The sequence below is a fragment of the Mustela nigripes genome, chromosome 2 (genome assembly GCF_022355385.1).
Source record: "Mustela nigripes isolate SB6536 chromosome 2, MUSNIG.SB6536, whole genome shotgun sequence".
In the NCBI taxonomy this organism is placed as follows: domain Eukaryota; kingdom Metazoa; phylum Chordata; class Mammalia; order Carnivora; family Mustelidae; genus Mustela; species Mustela nigripes.
This window is the reverse complement of record NC_081558.1, coordinates 12,355,847-12,375,777: the sequence shown is the minus strand read 5'-3', so window position 1 is coordinate 12,375,777 and position 19,931 is coordinate 12,355,847. Positions and strand designations below refer to the sequence as shown.

At 45.1% G+C, this 19,931-nt stretch overlaps 2 protein-coding genes and 1 pseudogene across 2 annotated transcripts; 2 read left to right on the top strand and 1 right to left on the bottom strand.

The window, feature by feature from the left end:
• Nucleotides 1-2,925: 2,925 nt before the first annotated feature.
• Nucleotides 2,926-3,885, top strand: LOC132009741 (olfactory receptor 10H2-like). The gene has a single exon (XM_059387772.1). The coding sequence runs from the start codon at nt 2,926-2,928 to the stop codon at nt 3,883-3,885; it is 960 nt and encodes a 319-aa protein (XP_059243755.1).
• A 6,429-nt stretch (nt 3,886-10,314) lies between these two features.
• LOC132009740 (olfactory receptor 10H2-like) lies at nt 10,315-11,274 on the bottom strand. The gene has a single exon (XM_059387771.1). The coding sequence runs from the start codon at nt 11,272-11,274 to the stop codon at nt 10,315-10,317; it is 960 nt and encodes a 319-aa protein (XP_059243754.1).
• Nucleotides 11,275-15,009: 3,735 nt separating this feature from the next.
• LOC132010393 (olfactory receptor 10H3-like) lies at nt 15,010-19,405 on the top strand (annotated as a pseudogene).
• The last annotated feature ends 526 nt before the right edge of the window (nt 19,406-19,931 follow it).

The following is a 19,931-nucleotide window of genomic DNA, read 5'->3' as shown; positions in this document are numbered from 1 at the left end:
GGGGCACCCAGATCCCAGTCTGTGAGACAGGAGTCCACCCACCCCTGAGAAGAGCTGTTGTGAGGTGCTTCTCCTTCTGTTCTCACACACACCTGGGCAGAGGCTCAGTGGCTGCCCTGGAAGACACAGGTAGGCTTAAGGGCAGGTGATGGGTTCTTCCTCTGCCCTCTGGCCCTAGACACTCACTCTCTGTCTTTCTTGGGACCGGCTGGGCTGTGAATCAAGGGACAGACAACTCAGAAGTAAAGGAGCGCCGAGGAAGGCTCGTTTGCTTAAGGCTCGTTTGCTTTCTAACAGAAAAAAATGGGCCCAATTCACATAATAAAGAATTAACCTTTTTGAATTGTTCAAATCATAGGCATTTGGCACATTGACAGATGTTGTGCAATCACCACCCCTTTCTAGCTGTCAAATATTTTCATCACCCAAAAGGAAACACTGCCTTCATTAGTAGTCACTTCCCCATTCCCCCTTCCAAGGCTCCAGCTTCCCCCAACCCCTAATCTACTTTTAGTGTCTATGAATTTGCCTATCTTTGGTATTTCATATTAACGGAAGCAGACAATCCTTTCTTCAGACAACCTTTCGGGCCTGGCTTTATTTCACATAGCAGAATGTTTTCAAGGTTCATTTATGACGCAGCATGTGTTCCTTCTTTGTTGTGTAAAAAACACACAACAGAAAATTTATGAGCCCAAACATTTAAAAAAATTTTTTTTATTTTTTATAAACATATATTTTTATCCCCAGGGGTACAGGTCTGTGAATCACCAGGTTGACCCCAACCATTTTAAGTATGCAGTTCAGTGGTATTAAGTGTATTCACGTTGTTGTAATTGATCTGCAGAACTCAGGTCACCCTGCAAATCAGAAACTCGATACCCATTAAACAAAACTCTCCATTTCCCACTCCCTGTAGCCCTTGGCAACCTCCATTCTACTTTGTTTCTTTTTTTTTTTTTTTTTAAGATTTTATTTATCCATTTGACAGAGAGAAATCACAAGTAGACAGAGAGGCAGACAGAGAGGAGGAAGCAGGCTCCCTCCGAGCAGAGAGCCTGATGCGGGACCCGATCCCACGACCCTGAGATCATGACCTGAGCCGAAGGCAGCGGCTTAACCCACTGAGCCACCCAGGCGCCCTCTACTTTGTTTCTATGGATTTGACTGATTTAGGGACTTCAGATAGGTGGGATCATACAGGATTTCTCCTTTCTTGGGACTGGCTAATTCCACATAGTGTAAAGCTTCATTGGTGTAATAACCTGAGGCAGGATTTCCTCCCTTTCAAGGCTGAATGATGTTCCATTGTACAGATATCTCACAACTTGTTTATCCATCCATCCACCAATGAACAATGAGGTTTTTTTCCACCTCAGGGCTATTGTGGCTAGTACTGCTCTGAGCAGGAGACAAATATGTCTCTCAGACTCTGCTTATGCCACTTTTGCATATCCATCCAGAAGTGGGATGCCTGAGGCATAGGTAGTTCTATTTCTAATTTTTAGTTTATGAATGGAAAACTATTCTTACTGTTTTCCATACTGTTGCATGACTGTGCTGTCCCACCAACAATGCACAGAGTTCCAATTTCTCCACTTCTAGCACAACTGAGTGCCATTTAGGACATTCCCAGTGTTGGGCCACCAGCATCTCTGTTTAGGTCCAAGACATTTCGCCACCCCTGAAGGAAATCTACAACCCATTAAAATTCAATCCCATTCCATCCTCCTCCTGGTCCCTGGCAACCGCTAATCTGCTTTCTGTCTTGATGCGTTTACCTATTCTGCATATTTCAAATAAATGAACTCATACAATATGTAGTCTTTGCGGCTGGCTTCTTTCACTCAGCATATTGTAATGTGTGTCAGTACTTCATGCTTTTGTATGCCTCAAAGATACTCCATCATACGGATATACCACTTTTTGTTTATCCATTCATCGGTTGATCCATCCTGCATTGTTAAAAAGGTGTTGCATTTTTGCATCACGTCTGTTGGTGGCATAGAGAGGAAGACAGAGAGGCAGAAAGACAGAGAAGTAACCCAGGATGGAGCAGATGCTTGGAAGGAGAGCTGTCCTCACAGGGAGCTGGGGCAGATGTGAGTCTGTTGCCTCTTGGAGAAGGGTATGAGAGATCCCACAGCTGTGAGCCTTGGTTGCTACACGAAGCAGGCAGTTGGGGACGGGAAAGTGGGTACGGCTTGAGGAGATTCAGTGAATTGCACTAGTACCTGACCAGAGATAGAGTGCCCAGCAGGGGTGGGAGAATGTGATCTGATGATGCTGGTCAGTGCCACATCCCTGTGGGGGACTCAAACAAGTAGGACCACACAGCAACATTAGTACCTAAGAGCTGAATATGCACACCTCACCTTAGTGCCTCTACAGCCCTGTGGAATAAGGAATATTATTCCATGTTCCCAGAATGCCAGTAGGGACAATGCTGACAATTAAACAGAGCCTACTTGCTCTACATGCCACACCGGAGAGGTGCCCTCCAGCTGACGATAGCAATTAGGGAGTAGTTTGCACTTAAAATTGGGAAGGATTTGGAATCACAGAATTGGAGAAAAGCATGAAGTGGCCAGCATGCTCAAAGGCAGGAAAGACAGGTGGTGTGCATGGAGTCAATAATAGTAATAACAGTAGTTGTAATTATTATTATCAGCATTACTTTTTACTGCATTCTTACTATGCTCCAGGGCCTGCCTTACACACCTGAGGCTCATGATCTTCTGTGAATCCCCCTCAGTTCCCAGGTGCTCTGACAGTCATCATGAACGTCGGGTGGCGGAGGGACTGCTCATGTTCTGCAGGGTGAGGGCTCCTTGTCCCCACCCCCAGAAGTCCTCCTGGACCAGGCTCAGTTTGGACCCGGAGCTCCTGCCCACCAGGCCGCCTTCGCTCTCTGCCCACCCAGGGATGGCTGCCACTCTGGCCCTAAACCACAGCTCCGTGTCTGAATTCATCTTCGTGGGCTTCTCCACCTTCCCACCTCATCTCCTGCCCATCTTCTTCCTGTTGTTCCTGCTCATGTACCTGTTCACGCTGCTGGGGAACCTTCTCATCATGGCCACTGTCTGGAGCGAGCGCAGCCTGCACACACCCATGTACCTCTTCCTGTGTGCACTGTCCATCTCTGAGATCTTCTACACCTTGACGATCACCCCGCGCCTGCTGGCCGACCTGCTCTCCTCCCGCCGCACCATCGCCTTTGCAGCCTGTGCCAGCCAGATGTTCTTCTCCTTCACATTTGGCTTCGCCCACTCCTTCCTGCTCACCGTCATGGGCTACGACCGGTATGTGGCCATCTGCCACCCATTGCGCTACAGCGTGCTCATGAGCCCCCATGGCTGCACCTGCCTGGTGACCTGGTCTTGGGCTGGTGGCTTAGTCCAAGGGATGGTGGTGACCACAGCAATCTTCCATCTCACCTTCTGTGGACCCAATAAAATCCAGCATTTTGGATGTCATGTGCCCCCTCTCTTGAAGCTGGCCTGTGGAACTGATGTACCAATAGTGGCCCTGTGTGTGGGGCTGATGTGCATCACTGTATTGTTGGGCTGCTTTCTCCTCATCCTCCTCTCCTACACATTAATTGTGGCCACCATCTTGAAGATCCCCTCTGCTGAGGGCAGGCACAAAGCCTTCTCCACCTGTGCTTCCCACCTTATTGTGGTCATTGTGCATTATGGCTTTGCCTCTATCATCTACCTCAAGCCCAAGGGTCTTCACTCCCAGGAAAGTAAGACCCTGATGGCCATCACCTACACGGTCCTCACGCCCTTCCTCAGTCCCATCATCTTCAGTCTCAGGAACAAGGAGCTGAAGACTGCCATGAGGAAGACCTTCCTCAGTAAACTCTATTCCTCCAGCATCTAAGTGGCCAGTGTGAAGGTGGTGTTAGAGGAAGTAGAAGGATGACCATATCCCCATCTGTACAATGGGGTTAACAGTGACTACCTAGTATGATTGCTAAAGAAGTGTGACGGCACGCAGGACATAGCAGGTGCTCAATAAATGTGAGCCTTACTTCTTCTTCCTCCTTTGATTTGTGTCTTGGATATTAGTTTTATTTGTAATCAAACAGCTTTCCTGAGATATAATGCACATGCCATTAAATTTACCCATTTAAAGTACACAATTCAGTTGGTCTTTAGTATACTCAGAGTTATGTGATCATCACTACCATCAATTTGAAACATGTTTGTCACCCCAAAAGGAAACCCCCACACATTCAGTCTCCAATTCTCAGTAAATTCCCATAACCCCTAGCTGTAGGAAACCACTTTTTTTTTTCAGAAAATATTGTTTAAAAATGTTTAAATGATGTATAGTTGTCACACAATGCTACCTTAGTTTCTTTTATTTTCTTAATATAGTGTTCCATTATTTTTTGTTTGCATATAACACCCATAGCTCATCGCAAAATGTGCCTTCCTTAATACCCATCACTTGGCTTACCCATCGCCCTACCCCTGTCTTCTCAGAACCCTCAGTTTCCTGGTGTCCATAGTCTTTCATGGTTCACCTCTCCCTCTGATTTCTCCCCCTTCATTTTCCCCTTCTTTCTCCTAATTTTCCACATATAAGTAAAATCATATATTGTCTTTCTCTGGATTATGCTAAGTTACATTAATTTCGATTGTACAACATAGTGATCTGACGCCACACAATGCCATTCAAATACGATTGCCTACATTCCCTACGCTGTACCTTTCATCCCCATGACTTGTTCATTCCACTTTGCCTATTTGGAACATTCATATAAATTGAATTACATTAGGTGGTCTTTTTGACTGAGTTCTTTCACTTAGTACAATGTGTTCAAGATTCCTTCATGTTGTAGATATATGAGATCTTCTTTCCTTTTTATTGCCAAATGCTATTCTATTATATGGACAAACAAAATATTTCCTTTCTTTCTTTTCTTTAATTTAAATTTTAGTTAGTTAACATCCAAAGAAATTTTGGTTTCTAGAGTAGAAGTGGTTCTTCTCTTACGTACAACACCCTGTGCTCATCACAAGGGTCCTCTTTAATATTCCTCAGCCACCTAGCCCATCCCTCACCCACCTCCCTCCATCAGCCCTCAGTTTGTTCTCCATCATTAAGAGTCTCTTATGGCTTGTTTCCCTCTCTCCTCCCCACCCCTTTCCATACTTTCATGTTTTTTTTTTTTCTTAAATTCCCTATATGAGTGAAATCATACGGTATTTGTCTGTCTCTGACTTATTTTGCTTAGCATAATACCCTCTAGCTCCATCTATGTTGTTTCAAATGGCAAGATTTCACATTTCTGATGACTGAGTAATATTCCTGTGTATATATACATACCACATCTTCCTTCTCCATTCATCACTCAGTAGACATTGGGGCTCTCTGCATAGTTTAGCTACTGTTGTTAATGGGACACACTGTATTTCATCTGTTTCTTTATCGCTTGCTGAACTTCTCAGTTTTTCCACTTTTTACCATTTTGAATAATACCACTAGGAACATTTGTGTACCCTTTTTTAAAACACATGGTTTCATACTGCTGCATAGATACTAAGGAGTGGATTTTTTGGATCCAATGGTAGCTCTACATTTAATTTTTCAAAGCAAGTTCCAGGCTGTTTCCCAAAGTGGCTGCACCCATCTATATTTCCCCCAGCAATGTAGTAGGATTCAAATTTCCCCACATCTTTGCCAACATTTGTTATTACCTGTCCTGTTAGTTATTGCTATCTATAACTAACTTTTTAAAGTGGTAAAAAGTGGTATCTCATGTTGGTTTTTATTGAGATTGGTAAAAAGTGGTATCTCATGTTGGTTTTTATTTGCATTTCTCAGATAAGTAATGGTGTTCTGCATCTCATCACATGCTTTTGGCCATTTCTATGTGTTCTTGGAGAAATATTGCTGAGATATGTCACCTATCTTTAAAATTGGCTTGTTTATCTTTTTGTTAAAGATAATTCATTATATCTTTAATGTAATAATTGTAATAATTCATTATAGTTTCTAGTTATAAGCCCCTTATCAGATATGTGAGTTTCAAGTATTGTCTCACATTCTATAAGTTGTCTGCTCACTCTCTTGTTGTTAATCTTCATAGCACAGAACATTTTAATTCTGTTGACATCCAATTTATGTATTTGTTTCCTTCATTGCTTATGGTTTTGCTGTCATGTCTAAGAAATGGTTGGTTAATCCAAGATCATGTAGATGCACAGCTATGTTGTCCTCTAAGAACATTATAGTTTTAGCTCTTACATTCAGGCCTTTGATCTATTTTGAATTAATTTTGTATATACCATGATGTAGGGGCTGAATCTAGGACTTGACTGGTTCAGTGTGGTTGCATTCTCCTTGAAACTGACCCTGTGTGAACTTCCATCAATGCTCCCAGCCTGTGATTATATAATATTGTGGGGAAAAGGGAGTCACCGTATGTGTGTGGGCATATACATTATTCAGACTCAATTAGCTAACAGGAATATTATTTCTGGCTCTTGGGCTGCTGGTACGGCAATGGTAAAAACTAATAATAGTTACCATATGAGTATACACTACATGTTGGGTATCATACTACATTCAACACTTTTAACATAGTGTCTTTTTATTCCTAAAAACTTGTAAAGAGGAAGTAAAAAGGCAATTTGTTCCAACAAAAAAAAAATGGCTTGTTATTTATAATTTCCCAACCTTTGAAATTGTAAGTAGAGACTTATTTCTAAGTGGAACATTTGGTAGGAAGATGGATGGAAGGGAGGGGAGAGAGATTTCCATAAGTTTGCAGTGGAACAGAAAGAGATATCCACATAAGAAAAGGAAAGAAGTGGTGGCTGCACCTGACAGGGCTGCAGACTCTGCTGTGTGGGGAAGGTGACAGTGTGAGAGAGGTGAAAATCTTATTGCTTGTAATGATGGTGTCTTTAGGGAAAGAGAGAGCTGATAGCTCAGAGCCTGGTAAAGAAAGAGATGGAGAGAGCACAGGCGTTAAAAGCCATTTTAGGAGGAGTTTCCATGTGACATCAATTGTAAGGCTTCTTCTTTATTTGCCTATGAAACCTTTAGTAATGTGTCATTGTCATGACCTCATTGAGCTGAATCTGTCTGGTGAATGCCTCTCTACTGGAACTAACTAGAAAGTAGACATAAAAAATGGAAAAACATTCCTTGCCCATGGACTCAAAAAATATGGATCATTAAAATGCCTGTGTTGCCAGAGTAATCTACACTTCCAATGCCATCCCGGTCCAAATACTACTGGCAATTTGCAAAGTGCTGGAACAAACAGTCCTAAAATTTGTAAAGATTTAGGAACCAGAAAAGACCCTGAATCTCCAAGGAAATGTTGAAAAAGAAAAACAAAGCTGAGGGCAACAGGTTGCCTGATTTCAAGCTACATTACAAAGCTGTCATCACCAGACAGCATGATGCTGGCACAAAAACAGACACATAGACCAATGGAACAGGGTAGAAAGCTCAGATATGGGCCCTCAACTATGTGGTCAAATTATCTTTGACAAAGCAGGGAAAATATCCAATGGAAAAAAGGCAGTCTCTTCAATAAATGGTGCTGGGGAAATTGGACAGCTATATGTAGAAGTATGAAACTTGACCATTCTCTTACACTGTACACAAAGATAAACTCAAAATGGATGAATTACCTCAATGTAAGACAAGAATCCATCAAAATCCTAGGATACTAGGATACCTAGGATAACCTAAAGTAACCTCTTCAACAGTGGTCAGAGCAGCCTCTTTCAAGACATGTCTCCAAAAGCACGAGAAACAAAATCAAAAATGAACTCTTGGGACTTCATCAAGATAAAAAGCTTCTGCACAGCAAAGGAAATAGTCAACAAAACAAAGAGGCAACCCACAGAATGGAAGAAGATATTTGCAATGACACTACAGATAAAAGGCTGGTATCCAAGATTGATAAAGAACTCCTCAAACTCAACATCCAAAAATCAAGTCAAAAAATGGGCAGAAGATGTGAGCAGACACTTCTCCAGAGAAGACGTACAATGGCTAACAGACACATGAAAAAATGTTCATCATCATTAGCCATCAGGGAAACTCAAATCAAACCACACTGAGATATCACCTTCCACCAGGTAAAATGGCAAAAATCGACAAGGCAAGAAACAACAAATGTTGGAGAAGTTGTGGAGAAAGGGGAACACTCTTCCACTGTGAGTGGGAATGCAAATTGGTGCAACCACTCTGGAAAATAGTGTGGAGGTTCCTCAAAAAATTAAAAATAGAGCTGCCCTATGACCTGGCAATTGTACTACTGGGTATTTACCCCAAATGTACAGATGTACTGAAAAGAAGGGCCACATGCACCCCAATGTTCATAACACCAATGCACAATAGCCAAAATGTGGAAAGAGCCAAGATGCTCTTCAACAGATGAATGGATAAAGAAGATGTGGTTCATATATACAATGGAATATTACTCAGCCATCAAAAATGATGAGTTCCCAACATTTGCATCAATATGAATGGGACTGGAGGAGATTATGCTGAGTGAAATAAGTCAAGCAGAGAAAGTCAATTACCATATAGTTTCACTGACTTGTGGAACATAAGGAATAGAATGGAGGACATTAGGAGAAGAAAGGGAAAAATGAAGGGAAGGGAATCAGAATGGGAGACAAACCATGAGATACTGTGGACTCTGAGAAACAAACTGAGGGTTTTAGAGGGGAGTGGGCTATTGAAATGCATTGGTCTGGTGATGGTTTTAAAGAGGGCATGTATTGAATGGAGCACTGGGTATTATATGTAAACAATGAATCTTGGAACATTACATCAAAAACTAATGACATACTGTATGATGACTAACATAATACAATAAAAAGTAATTTAAAAATTAAACATAGAGCTACCATTGGATCAAAAAACCTACTCCTTAGTATATACACAGCAGTATGAAACCAGATATTCAAGAAAAAAGGGTACACAAGCTTTCCTAGTGGCATTATCCAAAATAGCCAAGAGTAGAAATACTGAGAAGGTCAACAAATGATAAAGAGACAGATGAAATACAGAAAACCCATGATAAATAATAGCCAAACTACTCAGAGAACCCCAATGTCCTCTGAGTGATGACTGGATAGGGAGAATGTGGTATGTATATACACACAGGAATATTACTCAGTCATCAGAAATATGACATCTTGCCATTTGCAACAACATAGATGGAGCTAGAGGGTATTATGCTAAGCGAAATAAGTCAGAGAAGGACAAATACCATATGATTTCACTCATATAGGGAATTTAAGAAAAAAAAAAAAAAGAAAGTATGGGAAGGGGAGAATAAGGAGAGAGGGAAACAAGCCATAAGAGACTCTTAATGATGGATAACAAACTGAGGGCTGATGGGGGGAGGTGGGAGAGGGATGGGCTAGGTGGCTTAGGAATATTGAGGAGGGCCCTTGTGATGAGCACTGGGTATTGTATGTAAGAGAAGAACCACTTCTACTCTAGAAATTAATATTTCTATGTTATGTATGTTAACTATGTATGTTAAATAACTATAATTTAAATTAAAGAAAAGAAAGAAAGGAAATATTATATGTCCATATAATAGAATAGCATTTGACAATAAAAAGGAAAGAAGGTCTCATATATCTACAACATGAAGGAATCTTGAACACATTGTACTAAGTGAAAGAACTCAGTCAAAAAGACCACCTAATGTAATTCCATTTATATGAATGTTCCAAACAGGCAAAGCGGATGAGCAAGTCATGGGGATGAAAGGTACAGCGTAGGGAATGTAGGCAATCGTATTCGAATAGCATTGTGTGGCATCAGATCACTATGTTGTACAATTGACACTAAGGTAACATTGTCTGGCAACTATACTTCAATTTAAGAATTTAAACCATATTTTAGGGGAAAAATGGTTTCCTAGGGCTGGGGGTTATGGGAGTTGGAGGAGAAATGGGATTGAATGCATAGGGGTTTTCTTTTGGGGTGACAAAAATGTTTCAAATTGATGGTCGTGATGATCACATAACTGAATATAGGGAAGACCAACTGAATTGTGTACTTAAATGGGTAAATTTTATGGCATGTGGATTATATCTTAAGAAAACTGTTTGATTACAAATGACACTAATATGCAAGACACAAATCAAAGGAGAAAGAAGAAGTAAGGCTCACATTTATTGAGCACCTGCTATGTCCTGCGTGCCGTCACACATCTTTACCAATCATACTCGGTAGTCACTGTTAACCCCATTGTACAGATGGGGATATGGTCATCCTTCTACCTTCTTCTAACACCACCTTCACACTGGCCACTTAGATGCTGGAGGAATAGAGTTTGTTGAGGAAAGTCTTCCTCATGGCAATCTTCAGCTCCTTGTTCCTGAGACTGAAGATGATGGGACTGAGGAAGGGCGTGAGGACCGTGTAGGAGATGGCCATCAAGGTGTTGCTTTCCTGGGAGTGCAGATTCTTGGGCTTAAGGTAGATGATAGAGGCAAAGCCATAGTGCACAACGACCACAATAAGGTGGGAAGCACAAGTAGAGAAGGCTTTGTGCCTGCCCTCAGCAGAGGGGATCTTCAAGATGGCGGCCACAATTAAGGTGTAGGAGAGGAGGATAAAGAGAAAACAGCCCAACAAGACAATCATGCACACCAGCCCCACACCCAGGGCCACTACTGGTATATCAGTTCCACAGGCCAGCTTCAAGAGAGGGGGCACATGACATACAAAATGCTGGATTTCATTGGGTCCACAGAAGGGGAGGTGGAAAATAGTTGTGGTCACCACCAGCCCTATGACCGAACCACCAGCCCAAGACAAGGCCACCAGGCAAGCACAGCCACAGGGACTCATGAGCACATTGTATCGCAATGGGTGGCAGATGGCCACATACCGGTCGTAGCCCATGACGGTGAGCAAGAAGGAGTGGGTGAAACCACATGTGAAGAAGAAGAACATCTGGCTGGCACAGGCTGCAAAGGCAATGGTGCGGCGGGAGGAGAGCAGGTCGGCCAGCAGGCGCGGGGTGACAGCCAAGGTGTAGAAGATCTCAGAGATGGACAGTGCACACAGGAACAGGTACATGGGTGTGTGCAGGCTTCGCTCACTCCAGACAGTGGCCATGATGAGCAGGTTCCCCAGCAGCGTGAACAGGTACATGAGCAGGAACAGCAGGAAGAAGATGGGTAGGAGATGAGGTGGGAAGGTGGAGAAGCCCACGAGGATGAATTCAGAAACGGAGCTATGGTTTACACCCAGAGTGGCTGCCATCCCTGGGTGGAGAGAGAGTGAAGGTGGCCTGGTCGGCAAGAGCTCTGGGTCCAAGCTGAGCCTGGCCCAAGAGGACTTCCAGAGGGAGCAGAGAGTCTTCACCCTGCAGACCATGGCCAGTCCCTCTGCCACCTGATGCTCCTGATACTTTCAGAGAACCTGGGAGCTGAATGGGGTCTACAGAAGATCATGAGCTTCAAGTGCCTAGCACAGGCCTTGGAGCATAGTAAGAATGCAGTAAAAAATAATACTGATAATAATAATGACAACCACCTGGCTTTCCTGCCTAATTGCTGTCGTCAGCTGGAGGGCACCTCTCCCGTGTAGAATGCAGAGGTTGTAGGCTCGGTTTAATTGTCAGCATTGCCCTTACTGGCTCACTGGGAATGTGGAATAATATACTTTAAACCACAGGACTGCAGTGGCGCTAAGGTAAGGTGTGCAAGTTCAACTCTTAGGTACTATTGTTGTTGTGTGGTCCTACTTGTGTGAGTCCCCCCCAAGGATGTGGCACTGACCAGAATCACCAGATCACATTCTGCAACCCTTGCTGGGCACTCATCTCTGGTCACTTAACAATGCAATTCACTGAATCTCCTTCCATCTCCTCAAGCCCTATCCACTCTCCTATCCCCAAACGCCTGCTTCGTGGAGCAACCAAGGCTGGCAGCTGTGGGATCTCTCATACCCTTCTCCAAGAGGCAACAGACTCACATCTGCCCCAGCTCCCTGTGAGGACTGCTCTCCTTCCAAGCACCTGTTCCATCCAGGGTTACTTCTCTGTCTTTCTGTCTCTCTGTCTTCCTCTCTCTGCCACCAACAGACGTGATGCAAAAATGCAACACCTTTTTAACAATACAGAATGGATCAACCGATGAATGGATAAACAAGAAGTGGTATATCCATATGACGGAGTATCTTTGTGGCATACAAAAGCATGAAGTACTGACATACATTACAACATGCTGAGACAATATGCTGAGTGAAAGAAGCCAGCCGCAAAGACCACATATTGTATGAGTTCATTTATTTGAAGTATGCAGAATAGGTAAATGCATCAAGACAGAAAGTAGATTAGCGGTTGCCAGGAACCAGAAGGAGGATGGAATGGGGAGTGAACTTTTAATGGGTTGCAGATTTCCTTCGGGGGTGGGGAAATATCTTGGACCTAAATGGAAGTGTTGGTGGCCCAACACTGGGAATGTCTAAATCACACTCAGTTGTACTGGAGGTATAGGGAGTGGAAATCTGTGCATTGTTAGTGGGACAGCACAGTCATGCAACAGCTATGGAAAACAGTATGAATGGTTTTCCATCCATAAATTAAAAATTAGAAATAGAACTACCTATTCCACAGGCATTCCACATCTGGATGGATATGCAAAAGTGGCATAAGCAGCGTCTGGAAGATGTATTTGCACACTCCTGGTCAGAGCAGCACTAGCCACAAGAGCCCTGAGATGGAAACAGCCCCAATGTTCATTGGTGGATGGATGGATAAACAAGTTGTGAGATATCCGTACAATGGAATATCATTCAGCCTTGAAAGGGAAGAAATCCTGTCTCATGTTATAACACCAAAGAAGCTTTATGCTATGTGGAATCAGCCAGTCCCCAGAAAGGACAAATCCAGTATGATCGCACCTATCTGAGGTCCCTAGAGCAGTCAAATTCATAGAAACAAAGTAGAATGGAGGTTGCCAAGGGCTACAGAGAGTGGGAAATGGAGAGTTTTGTTTAATGGGTATAGAGTTTCTGATTTGCAGGATGACCTGAGTTCTGCAGATCAATTACAACAATGTGAATACACTTAACACCACTGAACTGCATACTTAAAATGGTTGAGGTCATAAATTTTCTGTTGTGTGTTTTTTACACAACAAAGAAGGAACACATGCTGCGTCATAAATGAACCTTGAAAACATTCTGCTATGTGAAATAAAGCCAGGCAAGAAAGGTTGTCTGAAGAAAGGATTGTCTGCTACCGTTAATATGAAATACCAAGGATAGGCAAATTCATAGACACAAAAAGTAGATTAGGGGTTGGGGGAAGCTGGAGCCTGGGCAGGGGGGAATGGGGAAGTGACTACTAATGAAGGCAGTGTTTCCTTTTGGGTGATGAAAATATTTGACAGCTAGAAAGGGGTGGTGATTGCACAACATCATGAATGTGCCAAAAGCCTATGATTTGTACAATTCAAAAGATTAATTCTTTATTATGTGAATTTTGACCCATTTTTTCTTTTAAAAACAAAACGGACCTTCCCCTTTACTTCTGAGTTGTCTCTCCCTTGATTCACAGCCCAGCCTGTCCCCAAAGAGACAGACAGTGAGTGTCTAGGGCCAAAGGGCAGATGAGGGAGGAAAAACCCACCACCTGCCCTTAAGCCTACCTGTGCCTTCCAGGGCAGCCACTGAGCCTCTGCCCAGGAGTATGTGAGAACAGAAGGAGAAGCACCTCAGAACAGCTCTTCTCAGGGATGTGTGGCCTCCTGTCTCACAGACTGGGATCTGGGTGCCCCCTCTGTCTCACAAACACCTCCTTGTGGGCGGTCCCACACCTCCACATACCTGCATTCCCCTTGCCACCCATCCCCACAGGTGCAGCTGCCTTAAGCTCTCACACCAGATAGGCACCCAGCAGGCCCACAGGCACCTGAGCCCTGCTGTCAGCCCTGCTCACTCACACAGATGCAGAGACCTCGCTGCGCTGATGGACCAACACAACAGCAGAGTCAGGGCCAAAAGCACACCTGCAGGTGCACACGGACCTACACTCTCACAGTAGGACACAGCACAAGCAGGAAGATGGTGACTAACGCTGGTGTCCCTGACACACAACCTTCCCGCTGAGATCTGCAGTGACAACCAGGAAGTGCACAGGACTCTCAGGGACTCCCGCGCGCACACAGTCCAGCCTGGATGCGCGATTCTGGATTAGAGGTCTCCGCCCAGGCACTATTTGCTTCAGACTTCGTTGGGCCCAGTTCCGGGTCCCAATATCCACCCCAATATTCTTATTACCCACAGTCTTTCTCTGCATCCCGCGCTTGCATCACCTCCTCCTCAAAGACACCCAGGGGCACACACTCGCCTCTGTTGTTGGCAGCCGAGAGCAGTCTGGGGGCGTCGAAGGGGAAGCCCGGGGTCCCCTCACTGGCACTCAACACCAAGAGCTCAGAAGTGGGGTGGGCAGGGCGGGAGGCTGCACCTGCACTTTATCTAGCTGTACTCCAGTGACATTCCAAAGGCTTTCCAGAGGGAGGTGAGCTGCTGACTCAGCTTGTGGGCGGGGCCGACCTCAGGCCCCAGAGTTGAGTGGGGGAGGGACTCAGGAGACTTCCAGAGGCTTCCCTGAGACCCACTGTACATGCAGCCTCCAAACCTTCCCTGAGGCCTCCCAGCTGGGCTGTGCAGAGGATGTTTAAGTCTGGAGATGGAGGTGACAAGACAGAGGAAGAAATACAGCAGGAGGCTGGCGTCCCTCCCCTACTTTCTGAGAATACTCCTTTGTTCTCATGCATTATGGACTAGGCACACTCTGTTCTCAATGTTCAGGCTCCATCCATACCCTACAGACAGGCACCGCGGGCTATCCTAGAGAGGACAACACAGGTTCTCAGAGCTTTGGTGGAGAAACCCTGGGCCCCAGTCCCTGGGACTGGTCCAGAAGAAAGCTGCGGTCTGGTTTCTGCAGAAGCAGAGATGTTGGGCCAGAGGTGGGATCTCTACAACATGGCCCTGCTCTGGACCCAACTGCCCAGGCTGAGGTCTGAGAGGGAGGAGGCGGTGCCAAGCCATCACAGTTACCCATAGCCAGACTTGCCTTGCGCTTGGGCCACAGTGCAGCTCAGTGTCCACTCACCTCCCACTCCCCGTGTCCAGGCCCCCTGCATAGTGTGAACTCATCTGACCTAGAACACAGCACCTGCCCTTGCCTAAGTTTCCCGGGACTCGGGTACAAATTGCCATAAACTGGGGTGCTGCAAACTCCAGAAATGTGCTCTCTCACAGTTCTGGGGGTCAGGGGTCAGCAGGGTAGTTCCTTCTGCAGGCTCTGAGGGAGGATCAGCCCTATGCCTCTCTCCTGGCTTCTGGTGGCTGCCAGCAGACTTGACTGCATCATTTCAATCTCTACCTGCCCTCACATGAACTTGTCCTTGTGTCTGTATGTCTTCTCCTCTCCTTATAAGGACACTAGTCATTAGACACCAGCATTTAGGAGCCCAGCACTCAGCATGTTTTCACCTTGAGATCCTTCTCTAATTACATGTGTAAAGACCCTATTTCAAACAAGGTCACATTCTGAGGTTCCAAGTGGGCTTGCACTTCTGAGCGACACTATCTTGACCCACTACAGCATCCGTCCTGATTCAGTTCTCTGCTTCAGGTCTGACCTCTGCACCTGCTTCCTGCACAGCATCAGAGGGATCCTGCTGAACAAACCACATTCCGTCTTCCCCTCTGCGTGGAACCAGTCAGGGCTCCCTCGTCCCAGATGCTTCGCTGCAGCCAACAGTCTGGTCCTTGTTGGCCTCTTCAGTTTCCTCTCTCAGCTCCCTCTCCATCTTCCAACACAGACCCCCACTTTGTATCTGTAGGCTAAAATGATGGGAGCATTTTCAACTTCCTGAGTGTAGCAGACTCTCTCATCCCCAGATCCCACTGCATCCCTCATGCCGCACTCCTATCTGCTTCAATCAACTGGTCTCATTTCACGTGCCACCCTCTCCAGGAAGCCTATCCTGTGTCCTTGCACCACTGGCTTGGCCAGGGTCCTGTCTGACTCCTAGCTTGCCCTGAAGTCCCCCATCACATGGTGCTGTCATCACTGGTTATGGGGTCTGTGTCTCTCACTGGACTTCAACAGACCTCCCGAGGGCAGAGATGGCATCTCATTGGGAGCATCCTATGTTCCCAGCACCCAGAATGGTAAATATTAAATGGAATGATAGATACACAATAAAAATGCATTAAAGAAAACAGTGAAGGAAGCACATGCACAGTGCTGTGAGACTCTACAGCGCCTGTGGGAAGGGAGGAAGGCGGCATCTGAGCTGAACTCCGAAGGATGAACAGTCCCTGGAACACGGAGTCAGGGAGGGAATGGCCAGCAAGGGAACCAACTGAAGAAAAGGCATGGAGAAATGTCCAGTATGGGGTCTGGGGAGTCTGGGAAGTCAGACGAGGTCAAAATGTGAAGGGACTTTAGGCCCCTTGGATCCACCCTTGTAGGGTCCAGGAGAGAGTGGGCTGGAAGGAGGTGTCAGCCTGGATTAAGGGTCCCATCAACACTCTCCTCTAAGCTTTAGCCCCCTGGCACAACAGAGGACCCAGAATGTGTGGACAATGTGAGGCATTTCCTAGCACTACTCAAGTCGGGAAAGAATATCACAGAATCAGATGTTCAACCAAGAAGTGAATTCAGGACTAAGGAGAAAGATTTTGGTTGTTGCTTCTGGATGCCCAGAGAGGTCAGGATATATAAGGCTAAGGTGACAGAAGAGGGTCAAGGGGAAGCCAGTTGATGGAGTGGAGCCAAGGGTCTCAGTTCAGTGGCTTCTTTATCCCTGCCTGGAGGGGGCGCTGTGACTCTGGACAAGTGGCTTGGCCTCTCTGGGCCTCATTTTCTCTTTTATGAAATGAGCTTGAATGAAAAGGAGAAGAGACACAATGTGTAGAAAAAGCCTGGCACAAGGTAGTTGCTTGGACCATGTGAACTCTTCACACCTCAACCCCCATCTCAGTCTTTTTTTTTTTTTTTAAGTTTTATTTATGTATTTGACAGACAGAGATCACAAGTAGGCAGAGAGACAGGGTTGAGAGAGGGGGAAGCCAGCTCCCTGCTGAGCAGAAAGCCCAATCCAGGGCTCCATGCCAGGACCCTGAGACCATGACCTGAGCCGAATGCAGAGTCTTTACCCACTGAGCCACACATGCGCCCCTCAACCTTTTTTCTTTCTTTTTTTTTTTTTTTTAAAGATTTTATTTATTTATTTGACAGAGAACACAAGTAGCAGAGAGGCAGGCAGAGAGAGAGAGAGAGAGAGAGAAGCAGGCTCTGCACTGAGCAGAGAGCCCGATGCGGGGCTCGATCCCAGGGTCCTGGGATCATGACCTGGGCCGAAGACAGAGGCTTTAACCCGCTGAGCCACCCAGGCGCCCCTCAACCTTTTTTCTTGAGTGTGGGTCCCATACTTCCATTTTTCTCACAGTTATTTCTTGTGCACCTACTGTGTGGCAAGCAGTGTGTGGCCCCTGGAGATAAAATAACCAATAACCAAAGTCCCTTGAATCAGACAGATGTGCAGATACTCTCAATACCTAATACGTGTGACAGACATCTTCAGGTTGTTAGTTCAGAATTGAACAGAATTATAGGACACCAACATGGTGTCTGGGTAGTTGGAGAATTGGTCATTGGTGTGGAAAGAACTCACATATTTGGTGTCTTGAGTGTTAGAAGTAGAAAACATTCACTTCCTCTCTCCCTCTGTCCAATCAACAGCACTGTCCGTCCGTTCTACCTCTGAAATCAGCTTCAGCTTGCCACTCCACCCCATCCAGGATGCCCTCATGCACCTCTCCCCATCTCTTCCTGCATCTGCCCACCCTGCCTGCCCTCAGCAGCCTGCTTCCCTCCTTACACCAGCCAGAGGGGGTCTCTACAAACAGGAATCTGACCATGCAACTTGTGCTTAAAATGTACCTATTGGTATCATCAGTTTGCAAAACGGTTTGGCAGTATCTATTCTAGCTGAACATAGGTATTCCCTATGAGTCAGCATTTACATGCCTAATATAGACCCAACACAACACATAGGTATTCATCCACCAAAAGATAGGTACTACATCTTATAAGAATACCCTCATAGGGAAACCCAAATAGAAACATCCATGAAAATGTTCACAAATTGGAATGCAGCTCATTCCTCTATGTATTTAGAAAACATGAAAAGGTCCCCATTACCCTCAGAACAAACTCCTCACGTGGACACCATTGTCTTATGTGCTCATGCCCTTCCCACCTGCATGCCTTCAATTCAGAACCGCACCAATGACTTCTAACTCTCCCTGGTGCACTGAACATACCATTTCCCAAATGCACTATGCCTCTGTCACCCTGAACCTTCGTACTTGCTGTCCCCTCTGTCTGGAAACCCCTCTTCCAACTGCCTGGTTCACCTGAATCATACCTACTCACCCTGCACGTCTCCCTGTAGACATCACCAATTTCAAAGTCTCTAAATTGCAGTCTGGGTCTGAGACCTACACTTAGCTTCTGCAGCTCCCTAGGCTGTCTCTAACGCACCTCTGACTGTCTGTGCTGTCATTTTTGGTTATGACAACTTCCCTCTGTGTACCATGAAAAAGACCTCAGAGTCTTAGCCCTTGGTCATTGCTGGATTCAAGCACCTAGAATGTTTCCATATAAAATAGACCTTCAGTAACACTTCTTAACTATATAAAGGAATAAATGAGGTCAAAGTGCTGTGACATATAGCACTCTTCTCTGTTCATGATCATGGGCAATGACTGCTATGTGACTATCTGCCACCCTTGCGGTACAATGTGCTCATAAGTCCTCAGAGTTGTGCTGTCTTCGTCCTGGTGCTGGGCTGGTGTCTCGGTCATGGAGTTGATGGCGATCCTGATCATTTTTCACCTCACCTTCTTTGGGCTGAACGTGTTCTACCATTGGGTCTACTACGTGCTTTCCCTCCTAAAGATGGCCTATGGGAAGGAGACATCCTCTGTCACCTTGGGGACACCTTGGTCCTGACATGTGACACTGCTCTTATGGGATGTTTATTCCTCACCATCCTCTCCTACATCTTCTCCTGCATCCTCTCTGCATAGCGGCCTCCATACTGAGGATCCCCTCTGCTGAGGGCAAGCACAAGTCCTCCATCTCATGTGTGTCCCATCTCACTGTCATCATCTTGAACTATGATTCTGTCTCCATTATCTACCTCAAGTCCAAGCATCTCCATTCTATGGACAGTAACCCTCTGATGGCCACCCCCTACACAGCCTTCACCCTTTTTTTAGCCTGATCATTTTCAGCCTCAGGAATAAGGAGCTCAGGAATGGCATAACGGGAAGCTTCCAGAGAAAATTCAGTCCCTAAACTCCTAATCCTGATGTCCAGTTTGGTGGTAAGGAAATATGACAGAATGGCAGGGAATAATAATGTTAACCTCCATAGGACTGTTGTAGGGTTTCAAGGATACGAAAATACACACATTCATAGATAATGGATACATGTTCAATATTTGTTTTTCTCCAGTTTGTTTACCTCCCTTGCATAGGATCTAGTGATCATGATCTCCTGTTCTTGACCCTGTGTGATGAAGTTCATCCCATGTCCTCCAACAGAGAAAATGTTATGTACCTAAGGGCTGGGAGGGCAGCATCATGTAGGTGTGCCTGGATTCTGATACACTGGGTTCTCTTGCATAGACAAGCAACAGAAGACTTTCTGTTGCCCAAATTGTTGACCCATATATATATACATATATATGTATATATATATACAGTTCTATTAGTCATCATATAATACATCATGTTTTTATTGTGTTATGTTAATCACCATAAAATACACCATTAGCATTTGAGGCAGTGTTCCAAGATTCATTGTTTATGTACAATACCCA